Source organism: Mesoplodon densirostris, chromosome 18, assembly GCF_025265405.1.
Source record: "Mesoplodon densirostris isolate mMesDen1 chromosome 18, mMesDen1 primary haplotype, whole genome shotgun sequence".
In the NCBI taxonomy this organism is placed as follows: Eukaryota; Metazoa; Chordata; class Mammalia; order Artiodactyla; family Ziphiidae; genus Mesoplodon; species Mesoplodon densirostris.
Window position 1 is genome coordinate 23,843,047 of NC_082678.1, and position 20,746 is coordinate 23,863,792.

The 20,746-nt window shown below is 40.4% G+C and overlaps 1 protein-coding gene across 1 annotated transcript; it reads left to right on the top strand.

Moving 5' to 3' along the window:
- The first annotated feature begins 7,455 nt into the window (after positions 1-7,455).
- Positions 7,456-19,574, top strand: LOC132479127 (ATP-binding cassette sub-family A member 10-like). Its single transcript, XM_060082716.1, is given in 16 exon segments — positions 7,456-7,774; positions 7,859-8,106; positions 9,969-10,060; positions 10,765-10,885; positions 11,760-11,877; positions 12,247-12,338; positions 13,344-13,522; positions 13,786-13,861; positions 13,923-14,017; positions 14,566-14,605; positions 14,608-14,687; positions 14,880-14,907; positions 14,910-15,025; positions 18,308-18,387; positions 19,302-19,357; positions 19,476-19,574. Coding segments are annotated over 16 exon segments (1,839 nt in total).
- The last annotated feature ends 1,172 nt before the right edge of the window (positions 19,575-20,746 follow it).

The following is a 20,746-nucleotide window of genomic DNA, read 5'->3' on the forward strand; positions in this document are numbered from 1 at the left end:
ATTTAAAATTAATTTTTTATTGGAGTATAGTTACTTTACAATGTTGTGTTACTTTCTGCTATACAGCAAAGTGAATCAGTTATATGTATACGTATATCCCCTCTTTTGTGGATTTCCTTCCCATTTAGGGAAGCACTGAGCACTGAGTGGAGTTCCCTGTGCTATACAGTAGGTTCTCGTTAGTTATCTATTTTATATATAGTAGTGGATATATGTCAATCCCAAGCTCCCAATTTGTCCCACCTCTCCTTCCCCTCTTAGTAACCATAAGTTTGTTCTCTACATTTGTGACTGTATTTCTGCTTTGCAAATAAGTTCATCTGTACCATTTTTCTAGATTCCACATGTAATCAATATTATATGATATTTGTTTTTCTTCTTCTGACTTACTTCACTGTGTATGACTATCTCTAGGTCCATCCACATCTCTGCAAATGTCACCATTTCATTCCTTTTTATGAATCTCACCATATTTTTAAAAAGCTGATAGAAATATGTAAATGATTCTATATGAAAATGGAAAGAAACGAAATATGGTTTTCTTGTGTATTTCTTCTGTAGTTAACATAATGCATTTGTTTGTTAACAACCCAATTTAGGTCACAACAAATCGTTCTGTGATGGAAGAGTTGACATCAGTTATTGGAATAAATATGAGGATACCCCCTTTCATTTCTAAGGAAGAAACTACAATTGAATGGTTTATTTTTACTTGTGTAGTTTATTTCTCCCCTTTTGTATACATCATTAAACATTACAGAGGAATGAAAAAAATTTAAGATGACAGTGATGGGTCTCCCAGAGTCGGCCTTCTGGTAAGTTACCTGTGTGTTACACATTAATACATTGGGAAACTCATTAGGTTATAAAGAAATGAGATACATTTACGAGTTGTTTTTGCATGAGTTCAATTTAATGACCTCACTTGTTTAAGATTTTATTTTTTTTAATTAATTAATTAATTTGTTTGTTTTGGCTGCACCGCGTGGCATGTGGGATCTTAGTTCCCTGACTAGGGATCGAACCTGTGCCCCCTGCAGTGGAGCTGTGGAGTCTTAACCACTGGACCACCGGGGAATTCCCTGTATTAGATTTTAATAGCAGTAGAAAATAAGCAAGGATTGTGCTTATGCTTCCCCGAGTTGAAGAAAAAAACAATGTGATGCATGTATCAGTTAGCAGCAGAAAGTTTTCCTGATACAGAACTGTCCAAGGTAGCAGGGTTTGCACTGGCTAGAGATTTTTAAAATTCAGTTAAGGGCTTCCCTGGTGGCGCAGTGGTTGAGAGTCCGCCTGCCGATGCAGGGAACACGGGTTCGTGCCCCCGTCCGGGAAGATCCCACATGCCGTGGAGCGGCTGGGCCCGTGAGCCATGGCCGCTGGGCCTGCGTGTCTGGAGCCTGTGCTCCGCAACGGGAGAGCCTGCAGCAGGGAGAGGCCCGCGTATCGCAAAAAAAAAAAAAAAAATTCAGTTAATATTGCATTAGTTACTGGGGAGGGTGTTTGCGTGAATATGCTCTTTACCACTCTTTCTCTTCAAAGACAAGAAATAGAGATTTTAAAAATAAGCAATATGCATAAAAAGTGTGGCTTTGACAATTTAACTTCCAAGAGAACCCCATTACCAGATGCAGGCATCCTAGGTATTAAGGTAAAACTGATATATTTCTTTCTTTTGTGTGCATATATATACATTTATTTATTTATTTTTGGTTGCATTGGGTCTTTGTTGCTGAGCATGGGCTTTCTCTAGTTGCGGTGAGCGGGGGCTACTCTTCGTTGCGGTGTGCGGGCTTCTCAATGCAGTGGCTTCTCTTGTTGCGGACCACGGGCTCTAAGCATGTGGGCTCAGTAGTTGTGGCTCACGGTCTCAGTAGTTGTGGCTCACGGGCTCTAGAGCACAGGCTCAGTAGTTGTGGTGCACGGGCTTAGTTGCTCTGTGGCACGTGGAATCTTCCTGGACCCGGGCTCAAACCCGTATCTGCTGCATTGGCATGCGGATTCTTAACCACTGTGTCACCAGGGAAGTCCCATGATATATTTCTTATAAAATTCTTATACGTTTTAACTTCTTCCACATTCTTCCTAATCAGGCATAAGTTTTGCTATAATATATTTAATCCAAAGAATGCAGGACTCCCAAAGAATCTTGAGAGTAATTTCTTGTATAAAACATTGTGAATAGATCATGAAATTATTTATAGTAATCCCTTTGCAACTGTACATTTCTCTTATATGAAATTCTAGTACTTTCAGTTCTATGAACCTTAACAATTGGGAGAATTTGGTTTGAATATACATGAATTAAGTTTAGCTCCTATTGGGGCTAATTTTTTTTAAAAGAGGGTGGAATAGGGAAAAAAATGATAAAACAAGGGTTAAAAACAAATTTTTTGCTCCATTTTCCCCTGTATTAGTTTTTAAGATAATTAACTGTTTCCCTAAAATCCTTGAAAGATGAACAAGTTTTTTGTTTTTTTTTTTTTTGCGGTATGCGGGCCTCTCACTGTTGTGGCCTCCCCCGTTGTGGAGCACAGGCTCCGGACGCGCAGGCTCCGGACGCGCAGGCTCAGCGGCCATGGCTCACGGGCCCAGCCGCTCCGCGGCATATGGGATCCTCCCAGACCGGGGCACGAACCCGTATCCCCTGCATCGGCAGGCGGACTCTCAACCACTTGCGCCACCAGGGAGGCCCAGATGAACAAGTTTTAAACATTAGGTTTCAATCCACTGTAATTATTCTTATTGAAACTCCAGTTGTTCCATCTTTGGCCAAAGGGAGCTGCTTCAGGTTGGTTTCTGAGTTTGTTTGTTTGTTTGTTTGTTTTCTTTTATTTTGATAGTTTCCTTGCTATTTTGTGTGACAAGATGCCCCAGTTTCTTATAGTTGGAAAATATTTCAAGACCACTGTGTGAATGAAATATTCTTTGCTGTGAGATTGGTCATTGTTTCTAGGCTTCTCAGCAGACAGACAGAGACTAACTGTGTATTCTAAATTTTATATATAGACTAACACACACACATTAAAGATGTCTTATGAATTCATACTGACACAGTTCAAACATAGTACTATAGGGTTTTTACTTAACTTCCTCCATATTAGAACTGTATCTTTTTTTAGATGCACTGAGAATTCTGGTTCTCCAGGAGAAATACAGAGAATATTAAAATTAAAATATCCCTAATTATTCATTTGTTTTATCCAGAAATATACGTACAACAGTCTCACAACATTAATAGTATTACTTCAATATAATAACAAAAAAATACTTTTTTTACCTATGCTCTCTCCAATCCCTCAGGTTTTTTATAGTTGTACTGTATCTATAGTGACAAGGTACATGTTATACTTTTTTCTTTTTAAACGATTTAGCCATCATTCTACAAGTAACTACAGTATTTTCCAGTTAAACACTTTTATTTTGAGCAGATTCATGTTCAGTTGTAAGAAATAATTAGAGAGACTCCATGTGCCCTTTACCAGATTTCCCCCAAAGATACTATCTAGTAAAAGCATTGTAGTCATGGCCACATTATGGACATCTGTACAGTTAGATACAGAACGGTCCTGTGAGTACAACCACATTCCACTCTCTCTTCCCTGCCCCCTGGCAACCACTGATCTGTTCCCCGCTTCTATAATTTCGGTATTTCAAGAATGCTTTATAAATGGGGTCATGTAGTACGTAACCTTTGGGGGTTGGTTTTTTCACTCAGCACAATTCCCTGGCAATTGATCCAAGTTGCTGCATTTATCAATGGTTTGTTGCTTTTTATTGCTGAATACTGTTCCATGGGATGACTGACTGTCAGTTTGTTTAACCCTTCAACCTTTGAAGGAGATGTGGGTTGTTTCCAGTTTGGGGCTATTACAAATAAAGCTCCTATGGATGTTCTCATCCAGGTATTTATATGAACAGAAGTTTTCATTTCTCTGGGATAAATGCCTACCCGTATGATTGCTGGGTTGTAAGGTAGTTTAGTTTCATAAAAAACTGCAGAACTGTTTTCCAGAATGGACATGCCATTTTGTATGGATTATAGAAAATAATTGTGTTTGACTTGGTTTATGCCTTTATTTATATATTTACATATATCTGATGTTCTTATAAATTCAGTGAACATGAAATTTGTCCACTTTTTCTCATTTCTTTTCTCCTTAACTAATCTTTATATTCCATGCTCTTTTTACCTCAATCTGTGGCTCGCTCTTTCAAAAAATACCTTTAATTAATAGGAATAGATATCTTCATAGACGAAAGATTTACCTTATCTTCAAAATCAACTGAATAAGATTGTTATGTATTTGGATTTGTAAAAGATTTTTAAAATTTCAAATTAAGTAATGAGAACTTGGGAGAGTTAGGAAAACTGTGATCCTTTAAGCTTACTGTTAGTGCACAGAAAAATGCTGTTTACTTGTGATAGTAATAACTACTTACTTTTCTGTGCTACCCAAAAGTTTATAAAAGACTTCCAAATGCATTATCTGTATAAAGTTTCACACTTACGCTGAAAGCCCTATATAAATCCAGAGGGAACTTTGCAGTTTATCAGTGTTTTCATGGAAGGTCAGTTTTTAAAAGTGAAGTCATTATCCTCTTTAAAACATCTCTTTCCATCTATTTCCACAGATTGTCAGAAACAACCAGCCTTGACTACTGTGATATAGGATCACTGCTGTACACCTTTAACCCCCATGACACCTTTTGCTTTATTATAGTTTTGTGCTTCTTAGCAGCACTGCTGTATTCTGATTCTTAAAAACATATGCTGAGTGGCTAATGTCCAAAGCCATATAAGGATAAAAAAAATGAAAATGGGCTTTACTTAAACCGGGGAGATTTCAATTAAATGTTCAGAACAATTATATAAGGAAGTTTAGTTAAAGGGAGTTTAAAGGTGAGAGTATTATTTTTCCCTTGACATTTATATAGTCACTTGACTAAAACCAAATTATATGTAATCATATTAATTTTAAAATTCATTCTGTATTTGTAAAAATAATGATAATAATTGCTAGTCTGAAGTCTTCATGTGCATTATTTCCTTGAATCCTTGAAACAACCATAAGAGATAGCTATCACAATTAACCCCATTTTACAAATGAGGTGAGAAAAGATAAGAAACTTGCCCCTGATCACATAGCTAGAATGTACGTAGCCACATTTTATAGTAAATTTGACTCTAGTCTATTGGTTTGCAGAATGTGTACGCTGAAATATTTTGCAATATATACTCTGAACTATTGTGCAACATTCTGAATTAATCCTTTGTTTCTACCATAGGCTCTCCTGGGCATTGATGTATGCTGGCTTCATCTTCATCATGTCCATTTTTATGGCTCTGGTTGTAACATTTATCCAAATTGTAGTCATTACTGGCTTCATGGTGATATTCATACTTTTTATCCTGTATGGCCTGTCTTTGGTGAGTTGTCAAAACATGTATCTCTCATCCTGTTTCAGGTCTCAGATATATGAGCAAAAAATAGTGTTTCTTCAGGATACTGGTAGTCTAGAGCTACTTGTTTTGTATTCTGGTTTCTGTATGTTTTGAGAAGGTTTTTGTCAATGTGAGAAATGGATGAATATTCCTATTCAAGATTCTCAAAGGAAAAAATATACCCACTGGAACTTTTCTCTCTTCCTTCAGATAGCCCTGGTTTTCTGAAGGGTGTCAGCTCACAACAGACTTTAGTGTCATAGAACAAGTCTTATCCCATTTCACGGAATATTCCCTAGTGTCCCATGGACCATCAAGGACAATATAGGCATATTTAATGTAAAAATGTTATATTCATAATGCAAAGAAACTTTCATATAACCCTTGTTTTTCTTCAACAGTTGTCCTCTATGTATAAGGGAAACTCCGAAAGTCAGGACAATGGAAAAAGTGTAATTGATGAAATCATTCTCCTAACAATCTCAATAGTAAGAAAATATTTCTACCTGTATATATAGGATTTATAACCATGTGATATGCTTGCTCTTATTCAAAGAATGGGAAATTTAAATATCCCCCAAATACTTGCTCTTACTGTATTCTACAATCAAATGTAATGGTCGTAAAACCTGAAGGTATATTTCTATATAGAGTAATTGACAGTATAATATATACCAGAAATTCTAAAGACTAGATTGCTATTATTATCACTATTACTATACGTTGCTGATATATGTATCCCAAGACAATTGGAGGTGGTTTGTAAGAAATATCAAAGGTGCTATGTGACCAAAAATCTTTTAAATATGGATTAAAGAAATAAGCTAATTTGAATAATGAAGAATAAAGAGAAAAAAGTAAGTGGAATTTTGTACTGGGAAAAGATGCTGAAACAAAATATAAATATTATTTCCGTGCATTATAGTAAATGAGGCAGAACGGGGATACACAATGGATTACAGACTCCTTGTTTTCTCTTAATGGCAGAAAAGTTTAAGAAGGGAGAAAATTTCCAAAATTTTTATAACTTCATAAATTTATAAAATTATATACATTTTCACACGGGTGTTTGTATATTGAATGTGTGTTCTTCCTATTTTGTCAGTATATGCAAAGACGTTCCATATGTCGTCATTTGTTACTGACCATTAATAAATGCTCAAGTTATACAGCTGTTTGATTGGGACGTATATTCATTAAAATGTAAAACTCTGGCTAACACAACAGACAAACCCCTTGCTGTCCATGATCGTGTGATTTCCATTATTCTATCTTCCAGTTCATTTATTCTTTCTCTGTGCCATTTAGTTGGCTATTCATTGCTCCTAGATTGCTTTTTGTCCCAGAAGTTGAATTATCTATCTTTTGATTGCTTCATCCTTATAGTTTCTAGTTCCTGGTTACAGACGTTTCTGTTTCTACAGAGAATCTTTCTTAATTCAGTTTGCATTTTTATTCCCACCTTTTTGAACCCCGGGTCTGGCAGACTGGGGAGCTCCGTTTCATCATGTGTTCTTTCAGGGGATTTCTCTTGCTCTTTTGATTGGGAGTAGTTCCTCCGCCTTTCTCTGTCTCTATGAATTTAGGGGAAACCCTTGCCTGTTGTGGTCTTGAAGGGCTGTTTCGCCGTGGGAGCGCCCCTGTGTAGGCCGTGTGCCCGGCGTCTCTGGTGCGAGGGCAGTTTTCGCTTTGGACACGAGCCACGTCTTCCTCGGAGTGTCCTGGCCTCTGCCACCTTCGCAGGGGGTGTGCTTGGAGTCAGGGGCTCTGCCTGTGCAGGACGTGAGACGGGACCTCCTCTCCGCTCGGTGGCTCTTGCCACCCTGTCAGGGGTGGGGTCTGTCCCCCGGCTGCGGCGGCTGCAGCCCTGATGGTGGGCTCAGTCGGGCTCCGCTCCCCTTCGGTGCGCCCCCTGCCCCGGAGCGGGGCTCGCCGCAGCAGGTGAGGCGCCCGCGCTCGCGGAGGGCTGATGTGCCGCCGCGCGCGCGCGCGGCCGCGGCGCTGCCGGGATGCGGCCCGAGGTTGCGTCCTCCACGCCCCCTCCCACCCCGGTCTGGGGCAAGGCTGGGCCATGGAGCGGCTGGGGCCCGGGCGTTCCTGGGCTGGGGCTGCCGGATCCGCACCTCTCCTCCCGGGGCGCGCCTGCCCTGCGTGCGCGCTGGTGCCCGGGCGCCCGGCTGTCTCTGCGCCGGCAGCCGCGGCGTGTTCCAAGGGCCCGGCTGGCCCAGCTGCGGTGTGGAGCGACGGGGGCCGCGGGGCTGGCTCCGTCGGGAGTGAGGGCGGCGGGGAGGCGGCAGCTGCGGGCGCGAAGCTCCCTTGGCCCTGGCTGTGGGCGGGCCCGCGAGCGGCCCTCCTTGTGAGTGGAGTCAGGCGTCCCAGCCCCTCTGTCTGTGCCTGCGGTTCCCCCGGCAGCCGAGGGGGCCTGTCTCCTCTGCGGAGGACCCCAGGACCCCAGCCTGTGGCTGGACCCGCTCGCTCCCCCGGGCCAGGGACCCCGGTGCGAGCCTTCTCTGCACATCACGCCCTGCGGGGGCGGAGGTGCCGACCGTGCGCCTGTCCTCGGCCCTGCTCAGCTGTGTGGACGTCTCCCCTGCAGCTCTGGTTGTACACGAGTTCCTCTTCCGATTTCCAGGTGCTTTTCCGTGAGAGCGGCTCCCCAGGTAGGTGTGATGTGATGTGTTTGTGGGGCAGGAGCTCCACATCCTCGTGCTCTGCCGCTGTGAACTCTCACTTTTTCTTCATGCTTCCGCTTAAAGATTTCTCAATTTCACCTCTCTTTTCTAAGAACCAGCTCTTACTCTCCTTGATCTTTTTCTATTTTTAGCAGTCTCTATTTCATTTATTTCTGCTCTGATCTTTATGATTTGTCTCCTTCTACTAATTTTGGGTTTTGTTTGTTCTTTCTCTAGCTCCTTTTGGTGTACGACTAAGTTTTTTATTTGAGAGTTTTCTTGTTTCCTTAGGTAAGCTAGTATCCCTATAAACTTACCTCCTAGAACTGGTTTTGCTGTGTCCCATAGATTTTGGATCGTTGTGTTTTTGTTTTCATTTCTTTGATTTTCTCCAGGTATTTTTTCATTTTCTCTTTGATTTCTTCAGTAACCCAGTGGTTGTTTAGTAGCATTTTGTTTAGCTTCCACATGTTTGTGCTTTTTGCAGTTTTTTTCTTATAGTTGATTTCTAGTCTCATAGAGTTGTGGCTGGAAAAGATGCTTGATATGATTTTCTTAAATTTACCAAGGCTTGTTTTTTGGCCTGACATGAGCTCTATTCCGAGAATGTTCCATGTGCACTTGAAAAGAATGTATTCTGCTGCTTTGGGATGGAATTTTTTTTTTTTTTTTTTTTTTGCGGTACGTGGGCTTCTCACTGTTGTGGCCTCTCCCGTTGCGGAGCACAGGCTCCGGACGCGCAGGCTCAGCGGCCATGGCTCACGGGCCTAGCCTATCCACGGCATGTGGGATCTTCCCGGTCCGGGGCACGAACCCGTATGCCCTGCATCGGCAGGCGGACTCTCAACCACTGCGCCACCAGGGAAGCCCAGGATGGAATTTTTTTACACATATCTATTAAGTCCCTCTGGTCTAATATGTCATTTAAGACCAGTGTTTCCTTATTGATTTTATGCCTGGATGATCTGTCCATTGATATAAGTGTGACATTAAATTCTCCTACTGTTATTTTTATTTTTAAAAAAAAATATTTATTTATTTATTTATTTATGGCTGCGTTGGGTCTTCATTGCTGCGCGCGGGCTTTCCCTAGTTGCAGCGAGTGGGGTCTACTCTTTGTTGTGGTGCGCAGGCGTCTCATTGCGGTGGCTTCTCTTGTTGCGGAGCACGGGCTCTAGGCGCGCGGGCTTCAGTAGTTGTAGCACTTGGGCTCAGTAGTTGTGGCTTGCGGGCTCTAGAACTCAGGTTTAGTAGTTGTGGTGCACGGGCTTAGTTGCTCCGTGGCATGTGGGGACCAGGCTCGAACCCGTGTCCCCTGCATTGGCAGGGGGATTCTTAACCACTGAACCACCAGGGGAGCCCCCCCGCATACTATTATTGTATTACTGTCAATTTCTCCTTTTATGTCTGTTAATATTTACTTTATGTATTGAGGTGCTCCTATGTTGGATGCATATATATTTACAATTGTTATATCTTCTTATTGGATCAGCCCGTTTATCATGATGTAATGTCCTTCTTTGTCTCCTATTACAGTCTTTGTTTTAAAGTCTATTTTGTCTGATATAAGTAGTGCTACCCCAGCTTTCTTTTCATTTCCATTTGCATGGAATACCTTTTTCCATCCCCTTACTTACAGTCTGTGTGTGTCTTTAGATCTGAAGTGAGTCTCTTGTAGGCAGCACATATATGGCTTGGTTTGAATAAACGTCTCCATGTGAGAAGTATTTTTTAAGATCTGTATCAAATTTATAAGAAAATGATAAAATCTTCTATGACAGAAGGCATATATTACCCATGGAGTTTGAGTCCCATAACGACGCTAATTCTATTTTTTTCTTTGCCTTTAGCCGTACCTTCAGAGCATCAGTTTCCTTTTTGTTATAAGGTGTCTGGAAATGAAGTATGGAAAAGAAACAATGAGGAAAGATCCAGTTTTCAGGTTGGGAGAACATTAACATCTGAATATAATTTAAATATTTAATGTTTACAGCAGTACATTGAACATCATTTTATTAGGATGGATTTACTATCCACCTCTTGGCTAAGCCCACTGGACAGTGTTATTCTGAAAAAACAAAACAAAAATAAAAACAAAAAATGGGGATTACACTGAATGCAGTGATACATAGTTTCTAAGTCATGGATCTTACTGATTTTAGGCAAATTGAGTATTTATCTTGTGAACTATATATGCAGTGGTTAAGCATCAAAGCTTGTTTTTCTCCTGCTTGTGGCAAGTATAGGTCTCTGACTAGAAGACACAATAATGAAAAATGAGTTTGTTGTGAAATGTTTTGAAAAGGCAAGAGAAGCCAGTTAAGGTGATCATTTATGATGTAGTGTGATGATGATCTGGATGCAAACAGACTAAGAAGACTGATAAGTCTGTATTTGAGAGAATTTAGAGAGCTGGTTGACCGATGGGATAAAAGGTTTTAAAGAGAATAAATGGTCAAAGAGTATTTCACGGGACTTGGCTACTTGAGTGGGTTATTACTGTCCAGGGGAACCTTGTAGGTAATAAATTAATCATTTATATTCTCTTAAAGCAAAGAATAATGAGTTAATAATGGAAGCAACATTCTCTTGGTAGCTGCTCTACAGATAGAATTTCATTTTAATGTTATTTGATTTTCTCTGTAGAATCTCTCCAAGAAGAAGTGAAAATTATCCAAATCCAGAAGAGCCAGAAGAAGAAGATGAAGATGTTCAAACTGAACGAGTGAAAACTGCAAGTGCACTCACTACTTCCCACTTGGATGAGGTGAAAACAAGTGACTCAACCCCTGATGAAATAATGGGATAGTTAGCTTGTCCTGTAGAGTGGATAAACTGTTCTTTTTTTTTTTTTTTTTTTTTGCGGTACGCGGGCCTCTCACTGTTGTGGCCTCTCCCGTTGCAGAGCACAGGCTCCGGACATGCAGGCTCAGCGGCCATGGCTCACGGGCCCAGCCGCTCTGCGGCATGTGGGATCTTCCCGGACCGGGGCACGAACCCGTGTCCCCTGCATCAGCAGGCGGACTCTCAACCACTGCGCCACCAGAGAAACCCAAACTGTTGGTTTTAGCGTGAAAATTTGCTTTTGTTTCTGTAATACTTCCATGTGTAGGTCATATTCAAATCATTATCTTTGGGAGTACTTACCCTGTCATCACTCCTTTAATTTTCTCTTCTTCCATTACTTTGTGGGTTTTAATCCTCATTCATCAGTACAATTCAAGAATTCTTATATTTTTTTATCAATTTTTAACAAAATCCCACATCTTTTTCAAGAGTTTCAATTTCATTTTGCAATATATTGAAACGTCAACAACTCTAAATAACATATGAAAAAGAGCAAGTGAATTTACCCTGTATGAAAATCAATAACAAATGGGCTAGACATGGAGTTAATGCAAAAGGCAAGGTTAGCATAACAAAAAGGGAACATATTTGATTAGGAATTACTTTTAGAAGGAGTTGACAGAGAAGTTCTCGTTCATAAACGTACATTTGGGTGTTTTATTTGAAAAAAGAGGCTGAATTACTATTAGCACAAAATCTGGTTAAATTCATAGCCTAGGAAATGAAAGATAAAACATGAGTGCACAAAATATGTGACATTTAACAGGAAAATCATGCTTTCTCATGTTTTTCAGAAACCAGTAATAATGGCAAGCTGTTTACACAAGGAATACAAAGAGAAAAAGAAAAGTTGCTTTTCAACAAGAAGGAAGAAAAGAGCCGTTTGGAATGTTTCCTTCTGTGTTGACAAAGGTTTCAATAACATTTCCTCTATTAGAATGTTCTTTATTCTCTTTACTTAGGACTATGAAGGAAATAATTTTCCATTCTTTGAGTCTGTTCATATATCTTGGTTAACATGTGATTAGAAAACCACTTGACATGTCAGCAGAGAAACGTTTTTACTTCCAAATCCTGTCTCAAATCAAATGGCAAGAAAACCAACCGATTTTGGATCCAGAAGACCAAATTCTCTGGTGTAAATCCAAAGTCTTTCCGTAATATAGAAAATGATGAAGGTGCAGTTTGAAATGTTATTTTGTTTCAAAACGTTCCTGAGCTAAGTGATTTTAGGTTAGTTGACCTCTACAGTACAAATAGTGATGGGGAACCTTTCCCCACGTGAAGCGTTGGGCTTGCTGGGACACAATGGAGCTGGGAGAAGTACATCTATTAAAATGATAGCTGGAGAAACAAAGCCCACCGCGGGAGGGGTACATGGCATGGGAGGGGGCCAAGCTCATGGCCAGGGGAGATGTCCTCTTAAATATCAGTGTTCCGAGCAGTCCGTCAAATGATTTTCTTTTATTGAAGTATAGTTGATGTGCAGTGTTGTGCTGGTTTCTGCCGTACAGCAGTGACTCAGTGTTACACATACAGACGCTCTTTTTAAAATATTCTTCTCCATTATGGTTTATCCCAGGAGATTGGATATAGTTCCCTGTGCTCTACAGTAGGACCTTGTTGTTTATCCATCCTAAATGTAATAGTTTGCACCTGCCAACCCCAAACTCCCAGTCCACCCCTCTCCATGCCCTGCTACCCCTTGGCAACTACGTGTCTGTTCTCTATGTCTATGAGTCTGTTTCTCTTTTGTAGATAAGTTCATTTGTAGCCTTTTTGTAGATTCCACATATAAGCAATATCATATGATATTTGTCTTTCTCTGTCTGACTGCACTCAATATGAGAATCTCTAGGTCCATCCATGTTGCTGCAGATAGCATTATTTCGTTCTTTTTATGGCTGAGTAATACTCCTTTGTATAAATATACCACACCTTCCTTATCCATTCATCTGTCAATGGACATTTAGGCTGCTTCCATGTTCTGGCTATTGTAAATAGTGCTGCAGTGAACACTGGGATGCATGTATCTTTTTGAATTAGAGTTTTCTCCAGATATACACCCAGGAGTGGGATTGCAGGATCATATGGTAGCTCTATTTTTCATTTTCTGAGGAACCTCCAAACTTCTCCACAGTGGCTGCACCAACTTGCATCCCCACAAACAGTGCAGGAGGGTTCCCTTTTCTCCACACCCTCTCCAGCATGAAATGATTTTTTTTAAAATAAGAAGGATAAACAGATGAAAGAATTTATAAAATATCTCTTGCATGCTCAAAAAAGATTGCAGCTGAATGGCCGTTTTTATCTCCCTTAGAAGGAGGAGGATTGGAGTGAAAGCCAGATGTGAATCTGACATTCAGTGTTCGATGTAGGTGGTTTTAAATGGCAGCAGAACACCTCGGAAGCAACAGGAAGATGATGTCATCAGGTGTTTGGGGTACTGTCCCCAGGAGAACTCCTTGTGGCCCCATCTTACAGTCAAAGAACACCTGGAGTTGTGTTTGGCAGTGAAAGGACTGGGCGAAGAGAATGCTGCTCTTAGTATTTCAAGGTACAGAGAGAAGCCTCCTTCACACTATTTGTAGCTGGAGGAAGGGAGGGATATAGAACTTGCTCATTAAATATGGAAAGGAGCTGATGAACAATGTCTTTACTTTTCATGCACATAAAGTGGTTGAAAATCTGAACAAGAACCCAATCATAAGATTTATTATTTGGGACAATGTGAATGGGGCTTAGTGTACTCTTTTCAGATTGAAAATGCTAGGGTTACCTGCAGTGTGTTAGGTAGGGACATATCAGTGTTTCCTGCAGGTTGGTGGATGCACTGAAGCTGCAGGACTATAGCTGAAGCTCCCCTCAAGGCCTTTCGGAGGGAGTGAAGGGAAAGGTAGGACGGGGCTTGGGGTCCACCCCCAGGTCGGTGCCAGACGTGGTTCCTCTCGTTCCAGCTATGCTTCGCGCTGAGCATCCTGGGGAGCCCAGCGGTGGCGCTTCAGGACGAGCCATCGACAGGGATGGACCCTGAGGGGCAGCTGCACATGTGGTGAGGGGCTTCATGTGAAGTGCCCAAGTCGATAGTATAAGTCTACAGTGATGACTCATTTAGTTTTTAGTCTTGCTCCATTAACCTTTAAGGCCCACACCCTCTATTACTTGATTCAGTGAAACTTGATACAGTATTCAGAATTCCTCAGGGGAGGAAAAATAGACATTTTAAGAACCACATGGCCTCTGGAATGTATTCGACTGAATTTTCTTCCTCTTGCTGCTCTTCCCCCTGCCTCATTCTTCTTCTGTTTTATTTTTCAGTTATTGAAAATCCTACAGTGTGGTGTTTCTCTGTACTTCAACTTTTTTTTTTTAACAAACACTATTTTACTCAATTTTCAGGCATCTACTTTTCATTCTGTGAGGCCTATTGATGTGATGATATAATTATGTAATGTGGTACAATTTTTCTTCTTTCTCTCTAGAGCAAAGATTTCTTTTTTCTTGTAACCAAATCAAACATTTTCTGTTTAGGCTTCTTTTTCATTCCCATTCATCTATTTTTCCCAAATTACTTTCAAACAATCCCTACTTCATCTTTAGGCTGGCAATTCGGACCATTGTTAAACACACTGAGAGGGGGATGCCCTCCTGACCACCCACTACGCGGCCAAGGCCGAGGCCATGTGTGACTGCATGGCCGTCGTGGTATCCGGAAGGCTGAGGTGGGTGCCCATCCAGAGCCAGCACTCGACCCCCAAGTTCCTGTAGAGAGAGTGTCTGTTCACTGTGAACAGCTGATGCTTCTTAGCTCCTTGATCTATGATCAGACACCTTCCTCTGCATCTGCAATTGAGGGAGAAATGAAGAGACACGTATTTTTTTCTTTCAGCTCTTCTTTCTCTTCCCTGGACTAGTTGTATTGGTTCCATTCAACATCTGAAAAGCAAAGCAAGTTTGGTAAAGATTATTTACTAGAAGTAAAAGTAAAGGAACTCACCCAGGTGGGGCCTCTCCACACAGAGATTCTGAAGCTTTTTCCACAGGCTGCTCGGCAGGAAAGGTGAGGATGCTTTTGGCTTGGGTGACAGGTATAAGGACTTTCCAGCACGCATGGCTTAGTCTTACACTGGTCCGGACAGGAAGAAAGCCTCAGCTGCTTGTTTATTATGAAACAAGTTGTTTGGGGGTCACTAGGAAGTACAGAAGAAAGACAGCAATTGAAAAGTTATTTTCAGTGAGTGTTTCATACTGAGAATAGATGCATGGAGTATATGTGTGTGTGTGTGTGTGTGTGTGTGTGTGTGTGTGTAAATGGTGGAATGACAGAGTTAGGAAGTACAAACAAATATACCCATCAATTTAATGGTGTTTTAAATAGACAATGAAAATTCTGTATCAGCCTATAGCATTTTATCAAATATAAAATTGCACCAAGAGTTCAAATAGCCTCGCATGCTTCAGAAAGATTGACTCTATCCTAAATTAATTGATTATAAATCATTTGATCCTCCCAACGGTTCCTTTAAAGTTGTATGAGGTCAGCTATGAGTTACAAGTAAGGATAACCAAATCCACGTGAATAGCAGAATAAGGTTGAATTTAACTGAAAGATGTACAGTTTTCTTATATACTACTTCTACTCATTTTTGAAAACAATATTTACCGAGCACCTACCATGTGCTGGAGACTGTGTATAGAGTAGTCAGTAAATAGACAAGGTTCTTATGGTGCTTGCTTTCTTTGTGAGGCAAGGGTGTTAAGCAAATGAAGATGCAAATGAGGAAATGACATTAAGGTAGGACTTTAAGACTGAGCAGGGTTTGGCCAGTCGAAGAATGGGGATAAGAGTCACTCTTTTGAGAAAACGTCACGTGTAAAGAATCTAAATCAGGGCTTCCCTGGTGGCACAGTGGTTGAGAGTCTGCCTGCCAGTGCAGGGGACACGGGTTCGAGCCCTGGGCTGGGAAGATCCCACATGCGGTGGAACAACTAGGCCCGTGAGCCACAACTACTGAGCCTGCGTGTCTGGAGCTTGTGCTCCGCAACAAGAGAGGCCACGACAGTGAGAGGCCTGCGCACCGCGATGAAGAGTGGCCCCCACTTGCCACAACTAGAGAAAACCCTCACACAGAAACGAAGACCCAACACAGCCATAAATTAATTAATTAATTAATTAATTTTTTTAAAAAAGAATCTAAGTCAAGAATGAGCTCTACGTGCATAGGATGGAAAGAAAGCTTATATCCATGATGTATAAAGAGATATCCAAATGGAGATGCCAATATACAAAGATGTAGGCCTGTAGCTCAGAAGAGAAGGGAAAGGTCATTGAGAGATCAGGTCTGTCAATAAACAAAGTGGGGCATCTTTAACACACAGATATAAGCCCATTAAGCTAGGAGAATGGATAAGGTCAAAAAAGAGATGGAAAGGGGAGAGGGTCTAGCATGGACCCCAGGAACTCTCAGTATTGAGAGTGGATTGAAGGGGAAACTGCCACCACCTCAGCAGCAACCATAAGGACAAATACTAAAGTGTGCAAAGCATGTCTGGAACAGCCCTGAACAAGAGAATTTCTGTGATGATGGAAATGTCCTATATCTGTGCTGTCCAGTATGGCAGCCAATACCCACATGTGGCTACTGAGCACTTCAGATTTTAAATTTTATTTATTTTAGTGAGTTTAGATATAAATAACCATGTGTAGCTATTAGCTAACATATTAAACAGAGCTGGTCTAGAAAGTTAGAAGGAAAATTATAAAAGAAGCTCTGAGAGAGAGAGAGAGGAAGAGAGAGAGTTTTAAGGAGGGTGTGTACAATTTTATTTAATTCTTTTGAGAAGCCTAAAAAATAAGGACCAAAGAATGTTCATTGAATTGTGCAACATGGTGGTCCTGGATGAGCTTATTTGGAGGGGGGAGGGCTAGAGGTCAAGAAAGAATTTTTTTAATAGGAGAGAGTTCAACAGGTTTTAATTCTTGTATAAGAGATTGAAAATTAAATGCAGAGAAAATAATTTGATAAAAAGGTCCCAGGGAGCATGGAAAGATGGGCTTTTGAGAGTAAGAACTATAACACAAAAGAAAGATACCACAGGCTGAGTAAGAAAGATTATCAGAGCTATTTTTAAGAATTTATCTTGGACATTAAATTTGGGACAATCAGATTTTTGTTGTAATCAAATTTTTATGACTAAAGACAAATATTTTGGCTCAGATTCATGCTTTATCAAATTTAAACTATTTACCTTTTTATTTAAAGGAGACTTTTTTATTTATTTGGCTGTGCTGGGTCTTAGTTGCAGCATGCAGGATCTTCATAGTGACATTCGGGATCTTCAGTTGCAGCATGCGAACTCTTAGTTGCAGCATGTGGGATCTAGTTCCCTGACCAGGGATCGAACTCAGACCCCCTGCATCGGGAGCATGGAGTCTTAGCCACTGGACCACCAGGGAAGTCCCTAAAGGAAACTTTTTGAGAAATTCTTTGGTTATTTTAGCTGTCAAGTTCTTTCCAATATTGTAACATTAAAGCACAGTAGGAATGTGAATTGGTACAGCCACTATGGAGAACAGTATGGAGGTTCCTTAAAAAACTACAAATAGAATTACCATATGACCCAGCAATCCCACTACTGGGCATATACCCTGAGAAAACCATAATTCAAAAAGAGTCATGTACCAAAATGTTCACTGCAGCACTATTTACAATAGCCAGGACATGGAAACAACCTAAGTGTCTATCGACAGATGAATGGATAAAGAAGATGTGGCACATATATACAATGGAATATTACTCAGCCATAAAAAGAAACGAAATTGAGCTATTTGTAATGAGGTGGATGGACCTAGAGTCTGTCATACAGAGTGAAGTAAGTCAGAAAGAGAAAGACAAATACCATATGCTAACACATATATATGGAATTTAAGAAAAAAAATGTCATGAAGAACCTAGGGGTAAGACAGGAATAAAGACACAGACCTACTAGAGAATGGACTTGAGGATATGGGGAGGGGGAAGGGTAAGCTGTGACAAAGTGAGAGAGTGGCATGAACATATATACACTACCAAATGTAAAATAGATAGCTAGTGGGAAGCAGCTGCATAGCACAGGGAGATCAGCTCGGTGCTTTGTGACCACCTAGAGGGGTGGGATAGGGAGGGAGGGAGGGAGGGAGATGCAAGAGGGAAGAGATATGGGGACATATGTATATGTATAACTGATTCACTTTGTTATAAAGCAGAAACTAACACACCATTGTAAAGCAATTATACCCCAATAAAGATGTAAAAAAACAAACAAAAAAAACACAGTAACCCTCACTCTCTCCTCCTCCCAGGTATTCCTCCATGATGGCATTTAAATTACCTGTCGAGGATGTTCACCCTCTATCTCAGGCCTTTTCCAAATTAGAGGCAGGTAAGTTTAGACATATTAAGACTTAATGTACGGTGCATATTTTCACGTGGAATACATATTAGATAACTTCAAGTAGAAAACTTACAACATCAATCAAACCTTGGAAAATTTCCACTGGAATAGTCTTAAAAATTTTGAAGGGAATGTATTGGTGCCCCTTGACTTGGCTTTCCTCCAACTGATTTCCCCTCTGCTAATGAGGAAACCCAGCTGCAAATAAGTCAGAATATTCTGTCCTGCTTCCATTGCATACTGTTGGAGCATAATTATCAGCGTGATAGCCCAAAGAACACCAAGGAGAGCTTCTGGCATCTCCATGTTTGTCAAAGTCAGAGGCTCAAGGAGCAAGACTATGGACCATGGACTCAATCTGTCAATACTCTCTTTTACCCCATTGATCCATTTGTTTATATTAGTGCTGGAACTACATGGAAAATACAGAGGGATGAGAAGTCAGGATTGATGAGGGGGTTCTGAACTAGTTCCAGAGACATTGACTAGAGTGCACGCTAGATACTTACGAGGTCTTGACATGTAAGAAGCATGGGATTCATTAAAAGGGGACCAGCATGGAGTATACTCCATGGTTTTATAAATGTAGACTAAAGCAATACCCAACAATTGATCTGGAGTCCAAAACATACATGTGCAGAGAATCAAAAGGCTAAATACTGAAATAATAGGACACAAGGTACTCCTTAACAAGAAAGCTTACAGGTAATTTATACATGAATGTATTGCTATCTTTTGATTATCCGTATCAGCATTCTAATTTATCCTTCAAGAAAATTTAATTACTTGGCCTATATCTTAAAGTACCTCATGGATTTGAAGTCACCGTTTATGTTGCCTACTTTGAAAATACTTTTGGTGAAAAATTTGTGAGCCACTAATGTCAGTCCCATTAAATGCAGTGAAACAGACCTTTGACCTGGAAGAACACAGCCTCTCTCAGGCTACCTGGGAACAGGTGAGTTTTTAAACCAGAGAACATCAATCCAGGTAAACTTTGTGTGAATCTCTGGGTGCAACCATCTTTCAGAAACACCTTGACATTTTTGTTTCCTTATTTATTTTCTCCTACTTAGGTATTCTTAGAACTCTCCAAAGAGCAGGAGCTGGGAAATTTTGATGATGAAGTTGATACAAGAGTTAGATGGAAACTTCTCCTGCAGGAAGAGCCTTAAAACCCTGAATCTCCTAATATTAGATTTTAGGTCTTACTACATTCTTAGTTTCCATAATTCTAGAATAATCTTTCGTTATTACTGCAATTAACAAAACATTCAGTAGTTTAAACATCCAATAGTGATTAAGGTTTTAAGTGGTTTTTAAAATTTTAGAATGGAGGGAAGAGGCAAAGATAGGAAAAGGTAGCAGACAAAATTAACATAACCAGACATTATATTAATCACTAATATAGGCCTATTTTGTGCTTAACATTCATTCAAAAATCACATAATGTTAGACAAGTTTTTTGTTATTATCAGTAAGACTGACCGCTGAGCACATTTTACAAATAAAACACTGTAGGTTTTTTTAAACCTAAACTTTAAGTATATCATCTTTTTAAAGCATGATTTGCTTAAAGACCAACTTAATGTGACATGGACTGTCAGAAGATCTAATAAGCTGATAGATGAAATTACACAGTATAACCTTTAGATATAATTATTATGTATTCTTTTTTTTTTTTTTTGCGATACGCGGGCCTCTCACTGTTGCGGCCCCTCCCGTTGCAGAGCACAGGCTCTGGACGCGCAGGCTCAGCAGCCATGGCTCACGGGCCCAGCCGCTCTGCGGCATGTGGGATCCTCCTGGACCCGTGTCCCCTGCATCGGCAGGCGGACTCTCAACCACTGCGCCACCAGGGAAGCCCAATTATTATGTATTCTGTTGATAAAATAAATATTTGCTAATTTCAGGATATATAGAAATTATATGGATGAAGATAACAGTAATCTGTAGTAAAACACCACAGTAAATATTTTGGCTGACCTATAATCAACGTGCTTTTTGTGAGTACTTTTTCAAAGTTGACATCAGTGAGCACAGTAGTTTTTTATATTTTTTCACTTAATAGTTAATGAACTTTCCCTTGTCATTATAGCCTTTCTGTATTCTGTAACGGCTCCATGGCGTTCCTCTGATGTACTACTGTGGTTTTTGCTTAACCTTTTTACTGTTGCCTGACATTTGGTTACATGCACATTTATCTCTTATAAATAAAGCAGTGGTGAGATTCTCCTATGTCTTCTTTGTTAGAGTCTTAGGATAAGTAGCTTGGATATCAACTACTGGCTTGCTGCTCTATGAAATTTTGCTAACTTTGTCCTCTGACCCATAGAAAAATTCAGTG